At 41.7% G+C, this 23,049-nt stretch overlaps 1 protein-coding gene across 1 annotated transcript; it reads left to right on the top strand.

Moving 5' to 3' along the window:
- Window positions 1-6,399: 6,399 nt before the first annotated feature.
- On the top strand, window positions 6,400-19,341 carry pclaf (PCNA clamp associated factor). The gene is made up of 4 exons (XM_076299582.1): window positions 6,400-6,566; window positions 7,232-7,315; window positions 7,440-7,611; window positions 19,109-19,341. The coding sequence occupies exons 1-4, from the start codon at window positions 6,521-6,523 to the stop codon at window positions 19,143-19,145; spliced, it is 339 nt and encodes a 112-aa protein (XP_076155697.1). The 5' UTR covers window positions 6,400-6,520; the 3' UTR covers window positions 19,146-19,341.
- Window positions 19,342-23,049: the final 3,708 nt, after the last annotated feature.

Raw genomic sequence — 23,049 nt, 5'->3', positions numbered from 1 at the left:
TAACTGTAACACTTTACTGAATTTCCCCTGGGGATAAATAAAGTATCTATCTATCTACTGAAGTACACAGATACTTAATCTTACAAGTTACTTAATCTTACAGATCCAAAAGCAGGTCTGAAAAAAATAACGTGGGAGTTAAAATATGTGCCATTTAATGGGACACCCTTTGAGGTAGTTGGGAGGAAGATCTATTCCTGCCATAGATAAACATAAAAAAGAGAAGCAGGCCAGACAACAAAAACTGGTATGAAAATTAACAGGCATCACCAATCACCATCATGTTTACCCAATAGTCCTGTTTGTCATCCGGTTTCTTCCATATATAATTTGCATGTTTTTTGTCTTAGCTTGATGACCAAGCAGACCACAATTACAGAGAGACGCGGCGTCTTGTGCAAGACACCAAAAAACTTGACTGTCCAGCAAAGGTCAATGTTTTCCACATTATCAGGTTCCTTGACTACAAGGTATTTACCGAGGTATTAGACAAGAGTATTGGGACACTGGTATTTTCACCAGGCTTCCCTTTAGTACCCCTTTGGGTGTCTTTCTAACAATATATTTATTTAAAGGTGCAACGTGACCAAGAACAAAAGGTGCAACAAAATCTGAGGAGAGAAAGTGCTGTGCGTTTGCGTCACACTTTACAGACAGACCCGTCAGCAGTACATTTTGAGGAGCAATATGTGGCTTGCTTCCCAAATGTTGAGGAGCATGAGAACCATCCTGTGGTAGGACAGGTCAGTTGCAATAAGTAGATTTTAGTTTAGTAGTTTATTGTAAGGACTGACTCCAAATATGCTTTTTCCCATCAGTTATGTCCATGTGTGTTTACATGTAGAACTGCTAATTTAAAGAGTTACAGGCATTCCCTGATACATGATATCACTGATTACTTTAGGCAGCTGAAGTCCGTGAGCCAGTGGATCCTAGGGTGGAGAGGTACATTGAGCATTTAGCTTTGGCTGGTGTTAGAACAGTGAGTGAAGTTAGGAGACACTTGGCCATCTTTGTGACTGACTTGTTCAGAGGAGAGGCTCCCCCTCCACAAACAAGGAGGAGGTTCTTCCCTCTGGACAAAGACATACGCAACATCATCAGGACAGTAAAGGAGAGGAGAAGACAGTCAGGTGTTGACCAAGTCAATCTGCAGGTAACATAGATGTTGATAGGAGATGAAAATCACAAACTAGCTGCAAGTTTGAGGGCCTTATAAGACCTCCGACCTTATGTAGTTATTGGCTATGTACAGTGTTTCCTCTAGATTTTATTTTTAGCACTGGGGGCAGGCCAGTCCGCAAACTCCCAGCTCCACCCCCGGTTCAAACCCCGACCAGTAGGCACGGCTGAAGTGCCCTTGAGCAAGGCACCTAACCCCTCACTGCTCCCCGAGCGCCGCTGTTGTTGCAGGCAGCTCACTGCGCCGGGATTAGTGTGTGCTTCACCTCACTGTGCGTTCACTGTGTGCTGTGTGTGTTTCACTAATTCACAGATTGGGATAAATGCAGAGACCAAATTTCCCTCACGGGATCAAAAGAGTATATATACTTATATACTTATACTTATATATACTTAAATCAACACAACAATACATACAGCAAACATGAAACTGGAAAGACCCTAATAACCTCTGACTAGTTCTACTTATTGTTAAATTGCAATGTGAACGCCAGACATTGGGGAGGACACGTCGGCAGGTTCATGTAAAAGTCAACTGCGACCACATTGTGCATCTACCCTAATTCTGATAGAGTGGGGGCAATCATTTTACCGTAGGGGGCGGCCATGGCAAAATAAACGTAGAAGAAACACTGTACATGGTTTTGTATCAATGCTCACATTTTGAAACGTAGTGCCAACCATAGGGCTTACATGTTGCATTGTAAGGCCCTCTGGTTTGTAGCTTATATGAACAGAGACAGTACTGTGGTTCTTATAATAAGACCCTTTCCATTACATAGGGGTTGGTGGATGACTGGTCAAAGCGTGACTGTCTGGTCAGCTTCAGACCTAGTTTGGAGGAGGACGATGGCTCCTCTTCGAAGCTGCTGTTCTGCCTGCAGACCACCTGGCAGCAAAGGCTGCTTCTTTTGTATGGGCAACAGATGTGCCTGCTTGACGCAACATATCGGACATGTCGCTATTCTGTGCCCTTGTTCTTCCTGTGTGTACGCACTAACGTGCATTATTGTGTAGTAGGTGTTTTTGTCACACAGACAGAAACATCTTCTGACATAAAGGAGGCTCTGAGGGTTTTTAAGGAGTGGAACCCAGAGTGGAAGCCAAGCCACTTCATGGTTGACTTTAGCGAGGCTGAAATTGGTGCCCTGGAGGCAGAGTTTCCAGGTAATAGTGATTGTACAATGTTCTCAAATGTGGTTAATTTTACTCATTGGTTGTTTTGTAACATGGTTTTATAAATTATTCTCTCTGCACCAACATAATTCATTATGTGTGTTTGTGCATGTCCTCTACAGAGTCCACAGTCATCCTCTGTGACTTCCACAGAGAGAAGGCCTGGGTGGAGTGGACCAGGAAGAAGGACAATGGCTGCCATGATTCTGTGCTCCCTCTCCTTAGGTCAATTGCAGATGCACCAACAGAGGATGAGTTTGAGCAGCGTCTCCTTCTGCTCCGCCAGAGCGAAGCCTGGCGGGGAAATGACAAATTGAGGCGGTGGTTTTCAAGTAAATGGTTGCCCCAAGCAAAGGTTTGTATCATGTTGCTATGGTCAGAATTATTCTGTCATTGGATTGGATACACAATAAACATTAAACAAAATATTTTCTTTTCTAAATCAAGAGATGGGTGCGAGTCCTCAGAGCCGAGAGTCTCAAAGTCGCCATCTACACCAACAATGGTGTAGAAAGGCAAAATGAGACTCTCAAGCACACTTGTTTGGAGGGCTACAAGAACTGCAGTTTGAGCGAAATGCTGACGGTGGTGGTTTCTGACTTTCTGCCCAGATCGATCATATCAGAAGTAAGCTAATAGTCAGGGAATTTGAGTAAAAACTTTACCTAGAAAAACTAGAGTTAATACTTTAACTTTTACAGAAGTCTTTTTAAACCCTAGTATCTATACTTTTGACACCTCTGGTAAATACACTATATTATTGAAGGGAGATGGAAGAATGTAACGTAATGTAACTGTCTTTAAATAGCCATCCATTTAACTCATCATGTTGTTTGTTTTCTCATTACAGATACATAGAGTTGTGAGAAATGTGAGAAATGTGAAGTCTTCTGGTGGGTACAGGAGATACAGCGACCGACTACCCTTCTTCCTCAGAGACAGACCTCGTGCTGTGGTTGACCACATAATGGACCGTCATCTCCAGGCAATGGCCTACCGGCAGGAGCACATCACACTGTGTGGTGAGGGAGCCTTCGCTGTTGCGAGCCAGACAGCAAATTGCGAATACAAGCTACACTTTGAAATCGCAGGAATGCCCTCATGCACTTGCGAGGATTGGCAGAGGAATCTGCTGCCCTGCAAGCATTTTTGTGCAGTTTTCAGGCTGGTACGTGGTTGGGGCTGGGAGAAGCTAGGTTCCATATACAGGGACAACCCCCTATTTTCCCTGGACAAGTGTGTTTTCACTGCTCCTAGCAACACCACCAGCTATTTACCAAGCGACGTAGTCACTGCATCGAACAACACCACCAGCTCTGCTCCAAGCGACGTAGTCACTCCCAGCAACACCACCAGCCCTTTTCCATGCGACGTAGTCACTGCAACGAGCAACACCACCAGCTCTGCTCCAAGCGACGTAGTCACTCCCAGCAACACCACCAGCCCTTTTCCATGCGACGTAGTCACTGCAACGAGCAACACCACCAGCTCTGCTCCAAGCGACGTAGTCACTCCCAGCAACACCACCAGCCCTTTTCCATGCGACGTAGTCACTGCAACGAGCAACACCACCAGCTCTGCTCCAAGTGACAATGATGCCAGCCGCAGTGGTTCAAGCCATGTCACCAGCTCTGCTTGGAAAGCAAAAAAGAGGCGAAAGTGTGGCTGCTTACTGCACGAAATCACTGATCTGTCTTACCACCTCCAGGATGAACCATTTTTAGACAGTGTGATAGGTCGCCTCACTGACCTTTTGGAAGATGTGAGGCTTCATACTCCTCACGATGAAACCCTTCCTCTCTCATACACACCACCATCGAAAAAGTGTAACAAGACAATCAAACCTCTTAAAGTAGTTCCCAAAAAACTCCCATTTTCTGGGAGGTTTGGTCGCCGTGCTGAGGCAATTAGAGCGAGCCCTAAACTGTAACCCAACATTTTCTTTCCATCTCTCTCTTTGCCCCTCTTTTCTGTGAGGATGGACACTGGTTTTCAGCGGCCCTCACAACCCCACACCACCACCCCACCCCTTCCTGTGAGGATGGACACTGGTTTTCAGCGGCCCTCACAACCCCACACCACCACCCCACCCCTTCCTGTGAGGATGGACACTGGTTTTCAGCGGCCCTCACAACCCCACACCACCACCCCACCCCTTCCTGTGAGGATGGACACTGGTTTTCAGCGGCCCTCACAACCCCCCCACACCACCACCCCACCCCTTTCAAGTGTGCATATTGTATATAGTTCTCTGCAAACCTATGGTGGCATCATGCCTTCAGTGTACATATTGTATATAGTTCTCTGCAAACCTATGGTGGCATCATGCCTTCAGTGTGCATATTGTATATAGTTCTCTGCAAACCTATGGTGGCATCATGCCTTCAGTGTGCATATTGTATATAGTTCTCTGCAAACCTATGGTGGCATCATGCCTTCAGTGTGTCTTAAACAACCACACATAAAAGGTATTATATTATATTGATATTTTATTGTATTTCTCTAAATGCATACTTGACTGTAGATAGATTTATGAGTAAAGTTACCAACACAGGAAATGTTCTATTTTGTCTTTATTATTTTGTCAGAATGCACCAGAATGCTTTGTTTGTATGTGAAAATCACAAACCCCACCCCCCTAAAATTAAATTAAATCATATTGGACATATTGTGACTCTCTAACTCTTATCTTATGTAGCTGTACAAGCAAGTCTCTCTGATGTTTATGTTACTGTTTCTGCACTACAATTGTACTGTTACCACACTGCACATAACTGTACTGTACATATCTGTCCATATGGTTCATACCATATTTATTCCGTTTTTCTTATAATATATTCTGTTCACTGCATATATCTATATGATTCATAATGGTACTGTCAATACATTGCACATATATGTAAGCCTACATGTTGTGTTCTCTACAGATGGAGTCGAGTCTCCATGCAGAAGTAGATATTGCATGCCAGGTTTCAAAAGTTACGATCTCAGTCCAATCGTTAGCAGCTCCATCACAGCAAGTTATGGTCCATCCCCAAAGGGAAATGACAGTGTTCGGTGTGCAATTGAAGCAACTCTTTCACAACGATCCATAAAAATAGTTTTAAAAATAGTTTTCATTTATGACACGGATATCCATGGCTGAGACGTCTTTAGATCGTCTTTAATTATAAGTTTTCGTAACGCGGGGGGTAAAGTTAAACTTACAGTACGTGTCCATATATATTATACTTTGGGACACCCGTGATCATAACTTAACTATTTATTTTGTAATAGTATTTCTAACATGAATTTATAACATAAAAGTGATGTTAATGTTCGCAAAATAGCTATTTTTCTTGTTTCCTTTGGAATATCCATGATCGCTCCCTACTTCCTGTCCTGAGCGGCGAGATTTCACTGTCTGTCCGTTCTTATCTATGGTTCTTAGCTGTATCCCATCTAGCCACAACCGTTTTTCCCGGGGGTAGGCACGTTCGGAAAGGTACGGGTGGGTCAGAGCCGGTCAGAGCCATGGACAGTAAAATCATTGTTCAACCCAGCATGCATCGCATCAAGTCAGATCTGCGCAGATCTTCATCAAGTCTAATATGCCTAATGACTTCGACTGTTCATGGCCACGGGAAAATCTCTTTTCCCAGTGAAACCATCATCATTCACGCCACTTCATGTGGCACAAGAGGTGGGAAACTGGGGCTAGATTTTGCTAACGGAGTTGCCCAGTTGCATTTTCACTTTGTAGTTCGTTCGTAGTCCTTGTGGCCTTTCATGTCCCACCGTTTTAATGTGAACTTGGAAATGTGCCGTTTTTGTCACATGAAAGCTGCATCCTTCTGTCAAAAAAGCATATTTGAGATTAGTGAGCGTAGTTTTAACCTTTGTTGTGGCATCCATGTTGTTCACATGGCAAAGCATATGAACACTCGCGGTGGGAAAACAACGTAATCACAGGGGAGGTCCCTGATATTCCCAGGTGGCCTGAACACACCATTAACCCCAACCCCTACTGGCTGAGCTGAGAGATGACTATGTGAAGGCGGAACACTACCCAAGTGTAAGATTTAAGCCCTGGCGGGAATCCGAAGTCACAGGGTGTTTTTTTCCACCAGCTTCAGCTTTAATTTGCGATTTCGTTTGAGCAGATCCCTGCATAAACTCGAATATGGTTCGTACAAAGGCTGATGGTGTACCTGGGACGTACAGAAAGGGTAAGTTAAGACTTTCCCTGTAATCGGCAAAACAGTAACGTTAGCTGCTATATGTCTCGAGTTCTATGGGGTAACGTAACGAACGTGAACGTTATCGCAAAGTTGTTTGAGCCTTTAACGATATCTGGTCACTCCCTTAGTATTTTGGCGTATTTTGGTGGTTTCCCCCCACTAAGACTCGGTATAATGTCTGTTTAGTTTAAGCGGAGATTGCCGCTTATCATGAGACTTCAACAATTTCCTAAAACATTAGCTATTGTCTGCTACCAGCTCTTGGTAACGTTAGCGTTTTACTGTTTATCTCCGCAGAAAGCCACATGTCTAACCTTAACTTGCTTCAGATATGTGTTATGGTCTGTTCAATGTTACACCATTAAATTCGGAGGAAATAAGGATTTAACTACTTGTCACGGCAAACGGTGAGATGGTCTAGTTGCTGTGATGTTAAAACTGGCGCCAGTTTCGTTAGTTCCAAAACACGTAACGTTAGTTGCACAAGCTAACATTACCGTAATTTGGCGCCATGAATGGCCATTGTTCAAGTTATTACCGATATCATTTTACTTGTTATTTAAGGTAAAATTGACATCGTTTATCTAATTTTATACGCGTTCTGCTAGAGAAATGACCCATCATTCTGTTTTTTAAAACATTTATTCGCCCAGCTGTGGCTGCATCCGCACCAAGAAAGTCGCTTGGATCCTCCAGCTCTGCAAATGCATCCTGTAATTCTCAAGCAAGTGCTTCTGGTGAGCTTCCATAATGCATGTATTACTTGTCAACTACGTAGTCAATGATTTGTAGAAAATCCCAATACTATTAAAGCTACTATTACTAGTTAAAGCTGTTTTTGACGATGCCTTCTTTATTCAGCCAAAAGTAAGTATGCTGGCGGTAATCCTGTGTGCCCGAGGCCGACTCCTGCGTGGCAGAAGGGCATCGGGGATTTTTTTGGCGGACCTAGCCGAAAACCAGAGAAGGAGAACGAGCTGCCATTATCGGAGGAAGAAGCTGGTAGCAGCAGTGCATCCAAGGCTCCTAGGAGGTAATTTAAATTGATGGCAGGACGAAATGATATATACCCAAATACTGTATAACACAACTGCAAACAGAAAGTGCAAGTCTTTTCAGACAACTGTGCTAGCAACCGCTTCTAAGTAAAATAATGCTAAAATAAATATTAATACAAATTATTATTTTTTTAAAAAGCATAAAAACAGGTATGTGCGTGTCACACCAAACAAAAATATTTTCCTCTCATAACTTATTTAAACATTTCAAAAGGCTATGGCTTGAAAGTGGTCAGAGATAAAAGTCCTACTGTAAATGTAAACATCTTTGAGTATAAACAAAAGTTTATGAAGGGGGTAAATGTACCCGTCTAATTTGCCACTGGATGGCAGGCACCTCAAATTATGCACCTTTCAGTAAATACTGGATGTTGAACATATTTGAGCAGGTTTACTTTCTTTTTTGTCATATTACCCACATAACAAATTAACAGGAAAACAGTAGGCCTAAGATGTAAACCAACAATAGTAAACTATTACTATAACCACAAACCATTATTATAGGCCTACAATGAAGTAGCCTGGTCAAATCAGTTCCTATTGCAAGTGACTAGTTCTTCAGAGCCTTATTTTTACTACCCCTACTGTCTGTACCACATCCATTACGGACACTATTACGATTAGCACTGCCACCTCCAGCTATGTTGGGCAGAAGGTAATAAGCATTGTATGCTTAGTGGACACTAGAGCCCTGCGCGGGACTTTTTTTTTTCCATCTCGCTCCCGCTGAATTTCTGACTATTACCGCAAATGTGTTACACTCCCACCCCAGCAACGTGTGTTACACACTCCTGCCCGCTCCCGCAATGTGTATGTCCGCTCCCGCAAAGCTCTGAGAATTTATGCCCGCGCAATAATAGAGATGCATTGATTTTGTCTTCTCCCGTCCCGCAGGAGAAAACACGTCATTATTAACCCATTTACTTCTAAAATGCCTGCTAAAAACGCCTATAGAATCCTATGGCTTTCTAGACTAAATAACCTTATTTCCTGAGGGTTTTCTGAAAACATACTAAAAATTGTCAACGTCTACCAAAATGTAATATCTAAGCCTCTGTAGCACCTAGAAACATGAAATAAAAAGCATGCTGCGCTACGCAGCATCCAGCGGGAGGGTCAATGTTGCGCTACGCAGCATCCAGCAGGAGGGTCAATGTTGCGTCATGCAGCATCCAGCGCCAATGGGTTAATAAAGAGATTCATGGGGATGTTTGTTTCTCTATCTTGTCGCTAGTGTTAACCTTTCCTGATTGCTTCGTTTCTGACCGTGGTCAGAAAACCAGGTGAGACTCGTTACCTCCAGGGCCGACGTTATAAAATAACATTGGGGTTTATTTCGGACACTGAACACCTACAAGACTTAGACTTATACCACCAACTCTGCTCCTGTTGCATATAGCCTACACGTCTGCTTCCTTTTTCTCTCTATTCCTGCTCTACCCACTTCCCACACAGACACAGACAGACGGAGCTCTCTTAAAGAAGCCCTATGCAGGTCTGGTTATTCCTTAGCTGTTTCTGGGTTTTCGCCGGATTTGGGCTCGCATTTTTCATGACATAGCTCCCCCTGCAGCTTCGGTAGCAAGTGACTGCTACGCTAAACCCCCACTAGCTAGCAAGCTAGCCATCAAGAAAACCAAGCTAAACACATACAGGGCTCACAATAAAACGGTCGAGCAAACAACAGTCAAGAGACTATCAAACCACATTACAAAACGAAGTTCACCCAAGGGTAGGCTACTTACAATTTCAACAGCAACAAAGCCAAGTCGGCTTACGATTTGCAATCTTCTTAGAAACTACAATCTGACTACATTTTCCAGGCGCGATTAGATACTTCCGCTGAGTCACATTCGGATTTACTCGGTCCGGGTTCAGAAAGTTGCATATTCGGTTTTTCCGTGGAGAAGCGATAGAGGGAGACGAAGCACCCACCAAACAACCCAGAAAGTGTTGTAGAACCATCAGAACGACTCTCAACCTGCATAATTAACTCATTGAATGCCAAGCTGTATTTGGAAGCTTTGTCCTAGAGTGCCAGCAATCTAGAACATTGTTGATGATTTTTGTACAGCCACAGCATATTCTGAACACATACAATGGCTTGTTTAAAAGGTGAGACTTTATAGGAACACGCCACCCAAAATCAGTAGTAATATACGTTCTTACCTTAACTTTCACGAGTTGAGTCATACCTCTCCCGCGCCGGTAGGTGCACTCAAACGCTCTGTCACGCGGCGCGAATGTGTTAGCATGTTGCTATGCTAGCGGGCTCTGCCGTGGCCGTAGAGAGAGGAACATAGCAGTAATCAAACACCTCCATTTTTTCCCTACTTAAATACAGTTGCACGAGTAGTTGATAAAAATGTGTACGTCACACAACATGAAACGTGGCGATTTTCCAAGCGAATAAACAGGAGAACTACAATGTGTGGCGCAAAAGCACTTGGGAGTATTTCGACCTAGCGTGGTAATATTATTAACACCTAATTGTAGATCCTATCCACCACAGAGTTTAGAATCCATGCTGGATCGACCCTCAGCCTCTCCCTCCCCTCTGAGCGAGAGAGAGGCACACACACTAGAGATGCGCTGATGGGCTATTATTTCAACCATAACTGCATAGCAAAACTTAGCATCCATCAGCCATCCATCAGCACCAAAGTTTGTTGACCAATTTTCAAAACTGCACCCGCCCACCATCCGTTGGTTGTTTTAATATAGGCTATATGGGTGATGCAGCGCTGCTGACGTGAGGCTAGAAAGCCCTTGCCTGTTCTAGAAAGACTGATCTAATGCAGCAAATATATTAAAAGGCTGAAGTCGTACATTGGCTAGGCCTATCCCCAGAATATCAGCAGCAAACTCAGTCTCTGTCGCGCAAAACAGTCTCCAAATAAAACGCACATCGGCCTGTTGCCTATTCTGCCATGCAGCTTGTGACAATATATCGTCCAAAATGCTTGATTGCATTGCATTCTCCACATTTTAGCTACATTTTCATGTACCACATCAGCATTTTTGTTCAGTGAATCTTTTGTAAATTACTTTACAATTACCGTCGGGCCTATTGCCTGCTGCCTCGGCTTCGGTCACGTCCTTTTACAATTTTATCATTGTAATAAAAAACACAATTTGCCACATAATTTCAGCATGCTCCTGGCCTACTAATTAATGCCTATTGTACTTTATTTTTTGCAAAAAGAAAGAAATCCTTGATAAAATAACAAGTCATTCACATTATAGGCTACTTTACACATATGTCAGGTTGACTGACAAGCCTGTTCTGAAGACTCCCATTCATTTTGACTTCACGAGCGCGTCTTTTTCAGACAGACATCGCAATTCATTTTATAGCAGGCCATCGGACAAATATGACGCCTCGATATTAAAGAAACTCCGACTCCATTCATTCTGAAAGTCCACCGCACAACAGTGCAACGTGCATGTTCACATTTTTAGTAACAACCGCCAAACTTGCTTGCTTGCCTTACACATCTAAGTTTTCCGACTATTTTTCTTGCCTTCTTTTTCCGCTGTGGATGTTATGGAGTTTGTAGAAGTTTTAGCTCTTACGTTCTGAACATCTCGCACGGCCATCGCCCGATGTCATTTCTGAGTCATATCACCCTCTGTCTCTCTTTTAAATGCCTATTCCCTGAATGGTAGGCTACAATTATGTGTTTTATATATAGGCTAATATCTAAACAAAATAACCCAGGCAGTCTCATCTAGGATATAACACAGGTTGAAGTCAACGTCAAGTTGGTTCTATTTAGGGAGGTGAATGTGTGTAAACATCTGTAGATGACTCAGAAATGACATCGGAAGACAAGGAGTAAATTATGGCAAGAGGCAAGCCGAAGTCTGCTGACAAGGGCCCGACGGTAATTGTAAAGTAATTTACAAAAGATTCACTGAACAAAAATGCTGATGTGGTACATGAAAATGTAGCTAAAAATGTGGAGAATGCAATGCAATCAAGCATTTTGGACGATATATTGTCACAAGCTGGCAGAATAGGCAACAGGCCGATGTGCGTTTTATTTGGAGACTGTTTTGCGCGACAGAGACTGAGTTTGCTGCTGATATTCTGGGGATAGGCCTAGCCAATGTACGACTTCAGCCTTTTAATATATTTGCTGCATTAGATCAGTCTTTCTAGAACAGGCAAGGGCTTTCTAGCCTCACGTCAGCAGCGCTGCATCACCCATATAGCCTACATTAAAACAACCAACGGATGGTGGGCGGGTGCAGTTTTGAAAATTGGTCAACAAACTTTGGTGCTGATGGATGCTAAGTTTTGCTATGCAGTTATGGTTGAAATAATAGCCCATCAGCGCATCTCTAGTGTGTGTGCCTCTCTCTCGCTCAGAGGGGAGGGAGAGGCTGAGGGTCGATCCAGCATGGATTCTAAACTCTGTGGTGGATAGGATCTACAATTAGGTGTTAATAATATTACCACGCTAGGTCGAAATACTCCCAAGTGCTTTTGCGCCACACATTGTAGTTCTCCTGTTTATTCGCTTGGAAAATCGCCACGTTTCATGTTGTGTGACGTACACATTTTTATCAACTACTCGTGCAACTGTATTTAAGTAGGGAAAAAATGGAGGTGTTTGATTACTGCTATGTTCCTCTCTCTACGGCCACGGCAGAGCCCGCTAGCATAGCAACATGCTAACACATTCGCGCCGCGCGACAGAGCGTTTGAGTGCACCTAACGGCGCGGGAGAGGTATGACTGAACTCGTGAAAGTTAAGGTAAGAACATATATTACTACTGATTTTGGGTGGCGTGTTCCTTTAAGCTCTGTGGGTGCAAACCGTGTATTTCCACACGCCTCTGTTCCTGAGAAATCCCAAGCTAAACAGTGGCTAGTTTTCATCAAAATCGCTGTTTTTTTTTTCTAGAAATGGAGATATAACGTCTTTCATGAAATATTAAGTGTTGCCTGTGAACTTTCCGGGAAATGATCAGCGAGACCTGGCGGGACTGCCACCTAGTGATAGACCCACGAAAATGGCCTGGTTTTGAGATGACATGCATGCATCACTGATTCGACCCAAAGCGGCAACCGAGTTATGATAAAATGTCCAGATTGTGCGTTTTCATGAGTTTTCGATCGTCATATATTTCATTTCCATTCATCACAGATGTCCCAAAATCACATATATAAGGTGTGTTAGAGTGTCTAGTTTCGTAATTTAAAAAAAAAAGCTAAAAACGTAATATTACGTTTTTGGCACTCAACGCATGGGAAGGAAAAACGTAATATTACGTTTTTGGCACTCAATGAGTTAAGGTCCTTTTTGCTAAAATTGTTGCATAGGGCTTCTTTAAAGAAGCCGCAGCACAATTTTACAACACTAGGCTACATCCTGATCCCGCAGTGTTTTTTTTTTTTGTTTTTTTTTTAAGCCGCCCGTTCCCGCCCGCAGCAACGTTGAAACCGCCCGGTCCCGCGAGATTTGCATTTGGTCCCGCGGGACCCAATCCAGCCCTCTAGTGGACCCCATCGTATACACGCAGACGCACCTCCATTCACAGACGCAGTGACTATCGGGGGCAGCCGTGGCCTACTGGTTAGCGCTTCTGACTTGTAACCGGAGGGTTGCCGGTTCGAACCCGAAGTGCACGGCTGAAGTGCCCTTGAGCAAGGCACCTAACACCTCACTGCTCCCGAGCGCCGCTGTTGTTGCAGGCAGCTCACTGCGCTGGGATTAGTGTGTGCTTCACCTCACCTCACTGTTCACTGTGTGCTGAGTGTGTTTCACTAATTCACGGATTGGGATAAATGCAGAGACCAAATTTCCCTCACGGGATCAAAAGAGTATATATACTTATATACTTATCACTGTCAATAGACAATCGATCATACTCTCCAAAAGGCAGATATTCTCCTTCAAAATCTGAATAGGTGAATAACATAGCCTACCCAAGACTTCATCACACGTGAACTTTTTTTTCAATATTTGGTGTAAGCCTATTTCTGCTTCAATTTGTGCAAAACGTGCACCGCTTCCGCGTCATTAGAAACAAATGCACGTCTTCGTCTTTCTCGCGCGTATTCCAGTATTTCCTGAAAACTTTGTGCAGCGAATTTGGGCTTGAATTGAAGCTCTGGATGTCTAGCAACTAGTGGAGGAGAGTACAAATGAGATGTCACTGTACTTGGATCTATCGTCTATTTTAATCAGTGTCGTTGTTCGTCGCAATTAAAAATACCCTCAAGGGTCGAATTACATTATTATTTTGACATTAGGTCGCGGGCCAGAATTGGGTCACTTGCGGGCCGGGAGTTTGAGACCCCTGCTCTAAATGGAAGTAGGGCCTATAGCCATTACTGTCCCCTCCAAGAAATTAAAGGAACGAAAGTAATCGTGAAATGCGCATTATGCCCTGTGCAAAAGTGCCTATCCACGTCGGTGTCGCGTAATTCAAACTTAGGCTACTCAAACATCTTACAACGTCGCATGCTTCCACGAAATTAGTGGCCAACACCAACGAAGGAGAAAGAGACAGTGCCACAAAACCTCAGCAACTGAAGCTTGCCCCACCACACGGTTTGTCTCGGACCAAACTGAACAAAATGGTAGCCAGGTATGTAGTAGAGGATATGCTGCCATTACCTACGGTTGAGTCGGTCTCATTCAGGGCACTAGTTGCCAAAATACCGGTCAGAGGAGGGGTAGCCCTACCGTGTAGAATGATATTTTTAAACTATATAGACGGCCAATATACTTGAGGGGCAATAAATATCAAAAGTTCCAAAACATATATTGTATATAACGGAGGAAGGAAGGTGCCCTTGATTGGTGTTCGTGGCAAATGTGAGGTTGTGATGGTGTTAGTGGCACATGTGAACAATAGAGTATGTAGGCCGCCTACCCAGACACATTTATAGCAGCAGTATGTACTATGTAGCATTTTAACTAGCAATAAATGACCTAAGGCGCTAGGCTAGCATGCAGAAGCCAGAAAAGTTGTCAATTCTTGGCTTCCACCATTGTGCATTTGAGCAAGGCACTTAACCCCAAATTGCTCCAGGGACAATGGACTTTGTAATATAATTTAAATATATGTCACTTTGGATAATAGTGCTAAATTGATAAATGTAAATAAATGTAAATTTAGGTCTGGGAAGATGTGTAGGTCTAGTTATGAAATACTGTTTTCCAGATGTGCAAAATTATGGAAAGTCTGGAGGTTTTGCTCAATGTCATAAATTTGCAGAAAAGTCTATAATACTAAAAATAGACACTTGTTTTATAAAACCATGTAACTATTTACCAGTTAAAAATAGACCTTAAATGTGGTTATTTGTAGCATGCTATTGTTTTTAAAGCCAAATTGCTTTAATTTAAAGACAGGTTGTAATATACTCTAAAGTTATTGAGGATGTCAATAAAGGAATGAATCATGGTCTGAAACAATCATTAACAATGTTACCATCCAAAGATACAGTTAGAACGGTGAAAACAAGAACATATTAACAAGAAGAACGTTATTTAACAATAAGCCTATTTCACAGTGTCCAGGTGTCCGGCCTCATTGATGTTAATGATGCCTTAATTGGCAGGGTAAAACGTCTTCCTGCTTTTGTCTTTCCTGTGGACTTTTCTTTTGCTCTCTATGGGACAGTGCTGTTCCACAGGAAGTTGATTTACACAGCGGCCCCATCTTGTGAAATGGGCTAATCGTTTAATTAACTCATTGAATGCCAAGCTGTTTTCGGAAGCTTTGTCCTAGAGTGCCAGCAATCTAGACCATTGTTGATGATTTTTGTACAGCCACAGCATATTCGGTGTTATAGCTATGAACACATACAATGGCTCGTTTAAAAGGTGAGACTTTAAGCTCTCAGTGGGCACTCAATGAGTTAAGGCATAACTTGGAGGATTATATCAACGCATAACTATCCAAAAATGTTTTATCACCAAATCCCTGAACTGTCCACGTTTTGTGACGGGCCAGCTGCAGGCTATAGCTGTGCTTACGTTACAGTACCAGTTAGCCATGAGTATTTGTCATACTATGTAGCATTCAGTAGCCTACACTAGCCTTACCATCTTTTTTGGAATATGAATTTTTGGAACTGGTCTTCCTGCCTTGATCCTAACCTTCGCACTGTATTTGAATGTATAAAAGATGGACATTGTCCTGATTCCATTGTACTCTTTATTTCACGAGCAAAAAACAAGCTTTCCGTTCAACACAAGATTCACGTGATTCACGAGACGCTGGGGTCTGAGGTGTTTATAATGGACTTCAATGAGGGGCTTGAGGAGGAAGCTCCTCCATACAGTAATTTTCAATTGCGATAGGGGGTGCTGTTGGCATTTTGACCTAGGGGAACGATTTTGTACATTCAAAGTGTTCAAATAGTAATATTAACAGTAATTTATCAGATTAGTAATTCACTTTATATATTTTTTATTTTTCTCTGAAATTTTAGGGAGGGTGTTCCTTCCTTTCGTCAATGAAGGAGCCTCCTCTGATATCTACATACATGGCATTTGATTGGAGGCTAGTCTCACTTTGTCCCACAGCAACATTAAAATAGCTTAGATTTGTGTACATTGTTTCTGTTAATAATGTATTGTAAGTCTCCATTTCATTATAATACTCAGATTTATCCTAAATAATTGAACATGCACATGTATTTTAAATTCCGCTAAAGAGGGGTGGATGTGCATGGGGTCACATTTGAGCATCTAAAAATGTACTTGAAAGTAACGCAGTACTTGCTTTCTGAAGTAACTAGTTACTTTTATAATTTGTAACGGAGTAACTTTTTTTTAGTTATTTTTTGGATGAAGTAACTAACTAATTACTTTTTTAAAGTAACTTGTCCAGTAACTCTCCCACTAGTGTTTACTGCTTACAGCAAACCCATATTGATGAATAAACAGGTTCATGGTAACGAGATTAACTAAACAAGGAAAATCTAGAAGTTTATTTCCGCTCAGTTTTATGCCAAACATAAACATGAAAAATAGAATAGGTCTACCACATCTGTCATGACCAAAAGTAAAAGAAAACTGCGACAAGATATCCATGGTCTGTTGAGGTAACATGATTTAACCATGCCACCATGCCGCATTTGAAATTTATCGACATATTAGGTCCTTGAATTTGAGGATATTGGGCCTGAAAAGTCCTTTGAAAGGTCCTTGAATTTGATCTTAACCAAGGTTTAGGAACCCTGAAATAAACTGTAGCCTATACCTCACCATGAGGAAGAGATTAAAGGCATCAGGCTTGACTTAAACATTACTTTCCCTAAACTATCCCTAAATTAAATCGATTCAATTTAATTTTCGATTTTAAAGTCACGATTCAATTTTCGATTTTTTTTAATATATTACTATTAATGCATTCCTTATACGTTTACTTTTTTTGGCCTTTTCGTTTTCTCTTTCGGGGGCTTTTATTTTGAAACCGCTTTTTATTTTGAAACCGTTCCAACCGCGAGGTTGTAATGTAAACAGAACAAACATTAGGCTAAACAGAGACGTGATCATAGTGAAACGAAACAGCACAGAATGATAATTTGATCGTTTCAGCACACTCCAAAGAGACCCAAGGTTAGTGTTCATGGAATATGTACTTATCAATGTGCATTTTAAGCTGAGTAGGCTTAGTTAGTGTTAATTGACGTGAATGAACAACAAAATACTTCCACACCGGTGATTTCAAAGTAGCAAGAGGGGCTTCGATTTCGGAAGATTGATGTGTATATTTTAATTGAAATTAAAATATACACATCAAATTAAAATTAGAGGAGTATTGATGCCGCAGTTCAGCACGTGCGTGTGCGTTTGTGCATCTTAGCATACATGCTGGACGTGACATTTGGGGTGTGGCTGCATCGTCGATTCTGCTTTTGAGTTCAAAGTTCGAGATTGAAATGTAATTTCGATCGATTGCGATATAAAATCGAAATCGTGACACCCCTAATAATGAATTGTTGTTGTTGATTATTATTATTTAAAAAATAAACAATGTGCAGCAACTTGTAGCAGCCTACTTAACATCTGCAGTATTAAAGTAAAGAAATGTAAATGTAGCCTAACAGATTAGTGCAAAATATTTTAAGTGCAAGTGGCATTCCACCTTTATGAAGTGGAGCCACACTTTTTCTTTGTCATTGTTAAGCCTGGATGTTAAAATGCCTAGGGGCATATGGCTGCGTAACTAGTTAACTTAAATAAAAGGAGAGTAGTAAACACAAACAAGGAAGTAAATTATTGAGATGACCAAAGGTTATTTTTTTAATTTATTTTTTTAAAGTATTTTTTGGGGGCTTTTTATGCCTTTAATTTGATAGGACAGTGGAGAATGACAGGAAGCGAGTGGGAGAGAGAGAGGGGGATGGGATCCGGAAAGGACCACGGGGCGGGAATCAAACCCGGGTCGCCGGCGTACGGTGCAGGTGCCCCAGCCAGTTGCGCCTCGGCTGGGGCCGAGATGACCGGTTATTGATAAATCAAAATAAAAGTTCAAACAGACAATGACACCAAAAGTATGAAGACTGCTAAGCCTGAGCCAAATAGTAACAAAGAAACATACAAACACACAACCTCCCTACTGGGAGTAGTTTTGCCAAACCCGGCACACCCTGGCCACACTAGGCCAGTATTTTGCTACATCGTAGCCACTCTCCCCACTGGGAGTAATTGCCGCACTCGGCACACACTACTACTGTAGTAACCTAAAAATGAGAAGGTCACACAGCATGACAACAGCTCAGGACAATATACAACATAAACACAATACACACAGCCATCCACGGCTCACACAACCGTAGATGCTGGCGGGCTCAATGCTCAATCCGAAAATCCAAATTTTCTCTGCATGCAATAGGATAGCGCTACAACCGGCTACAATGAATCCCATGCATCTTTCCACCAGCGGAGCTAGATGGCTTGTTGATCAAACTTTTGCCAATTTAAAAAAAGCTTAACTCGAGTCACGATTCAAAGCCTGCAGTTCGCCAGCAGCAGCATCCATCTTCTTTGTTTTCAAGTAGCAGGTAATTAACGCAGAAATTCACCGTCGCCGACGATGTGATTGGCCTGATAGAAGTTTCATTTTTCCAGCTCGCAGGCCAAGGGAGATTTGCTAGACTACCCTGGCTGTAGAAAATAAATCTGCTCAAATATGTTGAACATCTAGTATTTATTGAAAGATGCATCATTTTAGGTGGTTGCCATCCAGTGATGTCATGATATGCAAATTAGATGAGTACATTTACCCCCTTTATAAACTTTTTGTCTGACCACTTTTAAGCCATGGCCTTTTGATATCATGTCAAATTCAATTTAAGAAAGTATTGTAGGTCGTTGCTATAAAATTAAAATATTATTGTGTACAACAGTGGTTCTAAAACAGCGAGGCGGGAAGAAATAGGATTAGGCCTTTGACTCAAAAAGATGAAAATGACCATGTGTTGTTTTTCATTCATAGAGCCAGACCACTGTCAGATGATGAAGAGGATGAATGAAGTGTGTACGCCTGTTTATTTTAAGCATTTTTAAATGATTTGGGTCTTAATGTGTGTGTTTTTTTTTTTTTGTATATTTTTGTACATAGCTTCTTTATCGATGAAGAGATCAATAAATGACACTTCTCTCTTTCATCTTTGTGTGAATGTACCGGTGCCTTTTTTGATATTGTATGAATAAAAGTTAACATTTCCATTTCCTTGTAGTTTATTCAGTGATTTGGGTTCAATGTTATGTTAACTTTCAATTTCAAGATCAAATTTATTTCTATAGCACACTGTCAGACACAATGGTCACACATATTATACAAAGGACACTAAATCATTTACATTTCGTTATTTAGCTGACACTGATCCAAAACGACTTAGGGCTTCACTCCTACCTTATTTGGGGCCTGTACTACGAAGCGGGGTTACTGGCTTATCTGGGTAACTTCGAGAGTAACTTGATCACGTGTGGCGTAACTTCCCGATTAACCTGTACTACGAAAGGTGGATAGGTTTTAACCGAGGTATGCTGCCATGGCAATTTACGCTGCATCTCAAACCTGCTCCGAGCAGGTTTTGTTCTTGGTTAACCTGAGGTTTATGTTAACCACACCCTTTATAAGTACCACCCCCACCACACCCTTTATAAGTACCACCCCTCCACTAACAATTTCTCCCGAAACAATGTCGGCGTACCTGGATGATCCATACGACATGGACGTCTCTAATGTCAGCCGTCATAGCAATGCCCGTACGTGGACATTCATGTATTCCATCGGTGATCCTGAACATCTGAGCAAGAATACTGTATGTCCGAAAATAAATCGGACATAGGCCTACAGTATGCTGAACATGAGCAAGAATAGCCTAAAATAAATCGGACATGGCCTACAGTAGCCTAGGCCTAATAAATTAAAATCACCATTTTAACAAACTTGTTGAATGTCATTTTACTGTACCCTGCATATAAAGTCTACACATTTCCTAAGCACCAGAATCCGACCGAATGCCTCCCTCAACCCCTTCCATAATCGGCCTTCCACTATTATTTGCGATGGCCAACTCCTCTGCTACTGTAAAACACTCTGGTGCCTTTCCTCCTACAGTAGTGTTCAAAGACACCTTATTCTTGTTAGCTGTAAAACAGGCCAAGTGAAGGCTATAAGCATACTAGGCCTACATGTTTTCATAATTAAGAAATATTAATGCAAGCTATAACTATATAAACCTACTATTCTGAATAATGTTTTTGTGTTTCATTTTCACCTGCTGCCATGTGCGTTTGGCAATGGTGTTGCATCTGAAATGTTCACAGGATTAGGCATAGCCTACACTAAATCAGTCAATGGGGGCTACTTAAACATTCAATTATCCTTATTACTGTAATCTAAATGCCCACTTCTGAATTGGGTTGCATTTCTATGAACTCAAAATAGGCCATTTAATTATTTCAACTCATTTCAGACATTCCGCAAGCTACTAGCCTAATCCTCCGTAACACATATTTGAAGAACATGTGGGAATAAAACTTTACTTTTAGGCATTTAGGCTACCCGATCTGCAATACGTTGCCAACAGCCTTGCTTTGTTCACTGCCGACGTATTTGATTTTTGTCGTAGAGTGGGTTTTAATTCCTCATAACTTTAATAATTGTGCATTCCTCATCCATAAAATAAGGTGATCGCGTCATCATTGAAAGTGGTGACTTGCGCTGCAACCCGCCCCTTTTATGTGAACGCGCACAAACTCCAATTAGGTTAACCCCGGCTCAACAAATCAACTTCATAATCAGCGTCGTAGTACCGATTAACACCACTTAAGATAACCAGGTTTTGTCAACCCTGGTTTAACAAAGTAACCCTGGGTTACATCTGGGTAGGTTAAGCTCCCTTCGTAGTACAGCCCCTTGGTCCGGACTTTCATACTTTTCAGTTTGTTTCAAACCAGTATTGCAGGTGAGAAAGGTGCCTTGAACCATGGTCTGACCAAAAGAGGTGGACTCGGTCCGGATCAAACTGAACCATGATCCAGTTTGTTTGCTGTATGAAAACACTTTTTGTATGGTTCAGACTGTCACTGAAACAATTACAGGAAGTTGAGGCGGCTAGCTACCATAGAAGTAAAAATACCGGATAATAAATGGCATATAATGAGTCACGGACACACAGGGAGAGGATGAGATCAGCCTATTTAATGACGATTTGATTTAGTCAGTTAGAAAAAAATCCCTAGTAATACTGACTAGTGTAGATTGATTGATTGAAAAAATGAGCTGAATCCATTTTAAAGGAGAATTCCGGTGTGATTTTGACCTAAAGTGTTTTGAAACATGATACCGAGTGTGAACGTATGTCTCATAGCCCATCTCCGCTTGTCCCCTGAACTCCGAAATCTGGCGCTAGTTAGCCGATGCTACCAACAAGGCGGTCAATGGTGGTGCCTCGGCATCGGCATAGCCATGCAAATAAATCACTGTTTTACACCATTTACGAGGCTCAATGTATCTCCACACTTCATTGGTAGACTTCCGAGGGCCCTGACATTTAAAAACGAGACATTGAGAACTTTGAAAAAGCACTGGTAGTTTACTTACAAGACGATTTATACAGACAGTATCTTCACGATAGTGTTAATTTCGTCAGACGAGACGAGAGGAAAAATGTTCGTCAACAACCTTTTTTTCCATGACTAAGACGAGACGATGACGAGACTGCACTAATATCCTGAAACACTGACTAAGACTATCTTAAGATGCATTATTGTTGACGAAAAAAGACGAGACTAAAATGTTTTGCATGAAATAAAAACTAAGATAAAATTTCTCTTCCATTTTCGTCTACAAAATGAGAAGACAGAATAGCTGTTACATTTTCAAAATATTCCGAATGAGTTCATGGTTCATGTGCAGCAGCTTTCCTGTAGGCTAGTCTACGTGCTGTTGCTGAAACCCTGTGGCTGCAGCAGGAAACTACATGGAACAAGAACACCGGAGATTTCTGCCAGAGTTAGGCTTTATGCCACAATGCTACATACCCAGAAGTTGAAGCTTCTCTCATACATATACAAATTAACATCCCCCAGAATGTCCATACGAAAATTTTCAGCAAGTAATGTCAACTATTTAACTAGTTACACTGATGATGCAAAGTTTGCTAGCAAGTAAGCTAATATGGAAAGTTCGCTAGCAAGTTAGCTAAGATTGAGAGTTTGTGTTGCGTTTGGGCGCATATCGCCATCTAGCGTGGCAGAGTAAAACATTCATACTTGGGTCCAAGACCGTGTTTCTCAAACTTTTTCAGATGAAGCACTTAACTAATCAATAAAAAAGAAACGCACGGACCACCTAGCTAAAAAAAAAAAAATAGACCTAGCAGTATATTAGCCTACACAATACTCACTGAACCACCTTGCTTATTGTCTTTGCACTTTGCTTAATTGTATCAGAGGATTCATATGATTTAAACTGGCATATCTGACATAGACAGTGTTGTAGAACAGTTTGAATTTACATACAAGTTGGTTCAATACTGCAAACAACTCATCTATATTATATTTTACGACGTCTGCTCGTGGACCACTTGGGATAGATTGCGGACCACCAGTGGTCCCCGGACCACACTTTGTGAAACACTGGTCTATGAAGATCATGACAGTGGTCCAGTCAAATCTTTTACTGTCTATATGGCCAAATCCCAGCCGAGCTATAACTGTAGCTCGACTTACCTGTGCATGTACTGACTGACAAAAAAATCAGAATGAGTAATTATAACAGTCGAGTAGCCCTGTGGACACACAATATTGTTAGAAAATTGAGATGTGTGAAACACTATTTGACTGAAATGGTAATCAGAAATAATTCGTTATAAAAAAAGACTAAAATGTTTTGACTAAAACTGACTAAGACTAAGATAGCTT

Source organism: Alosa pseudoharengus, unplaced genomic scaffold, assembly GCF_046254945.1.
Source record: "Alosa pseudoharengus isolate Yale_2024_CS ecotype anadromous, Long Island Sound unplaced genomic scaffold, YU_APseudo_1.1 YU_APseudo_1.1_scf_10, whole genome shotgun sequence".
NCBI classification, from domain to species: Eukaryota; Metazoa; Chordata; class Actinopteri; order Clupeiformes; family Clupeidae; genus Alosa; species Alosa pseudoharengus.
The sequence above is the reverse complement of the archived record's forward strand: the minus strand, read 5'-3'. Positions and strand labels throughout refer to the sequence as shown.

Bases quoted from the DNA above. Each gene is read 5' to 3' on its own strand.
- pclaf (XM_076299582.1), top strand. From the start codon at position 6,521: ATGGTTCGTACAAAGGCTGATGGTGTACCTGGGACGTACAGAAAGG. The intron at 6,567-7,231 runs GTAAGTTAAGAC...TTATTCGCCCAG, and splicing joins ACCTGGGACGTACAGAAAGG to CTGTGGCTGCATCCGCACCA. The intron at 7,316-7,439 runs GTGAGCTTCCAT...TTCTTTATTCAG, and splicing joins TTCTCAAGCAAGTGCTTCTG to CCAAAAGTAAGTATGCTGGC.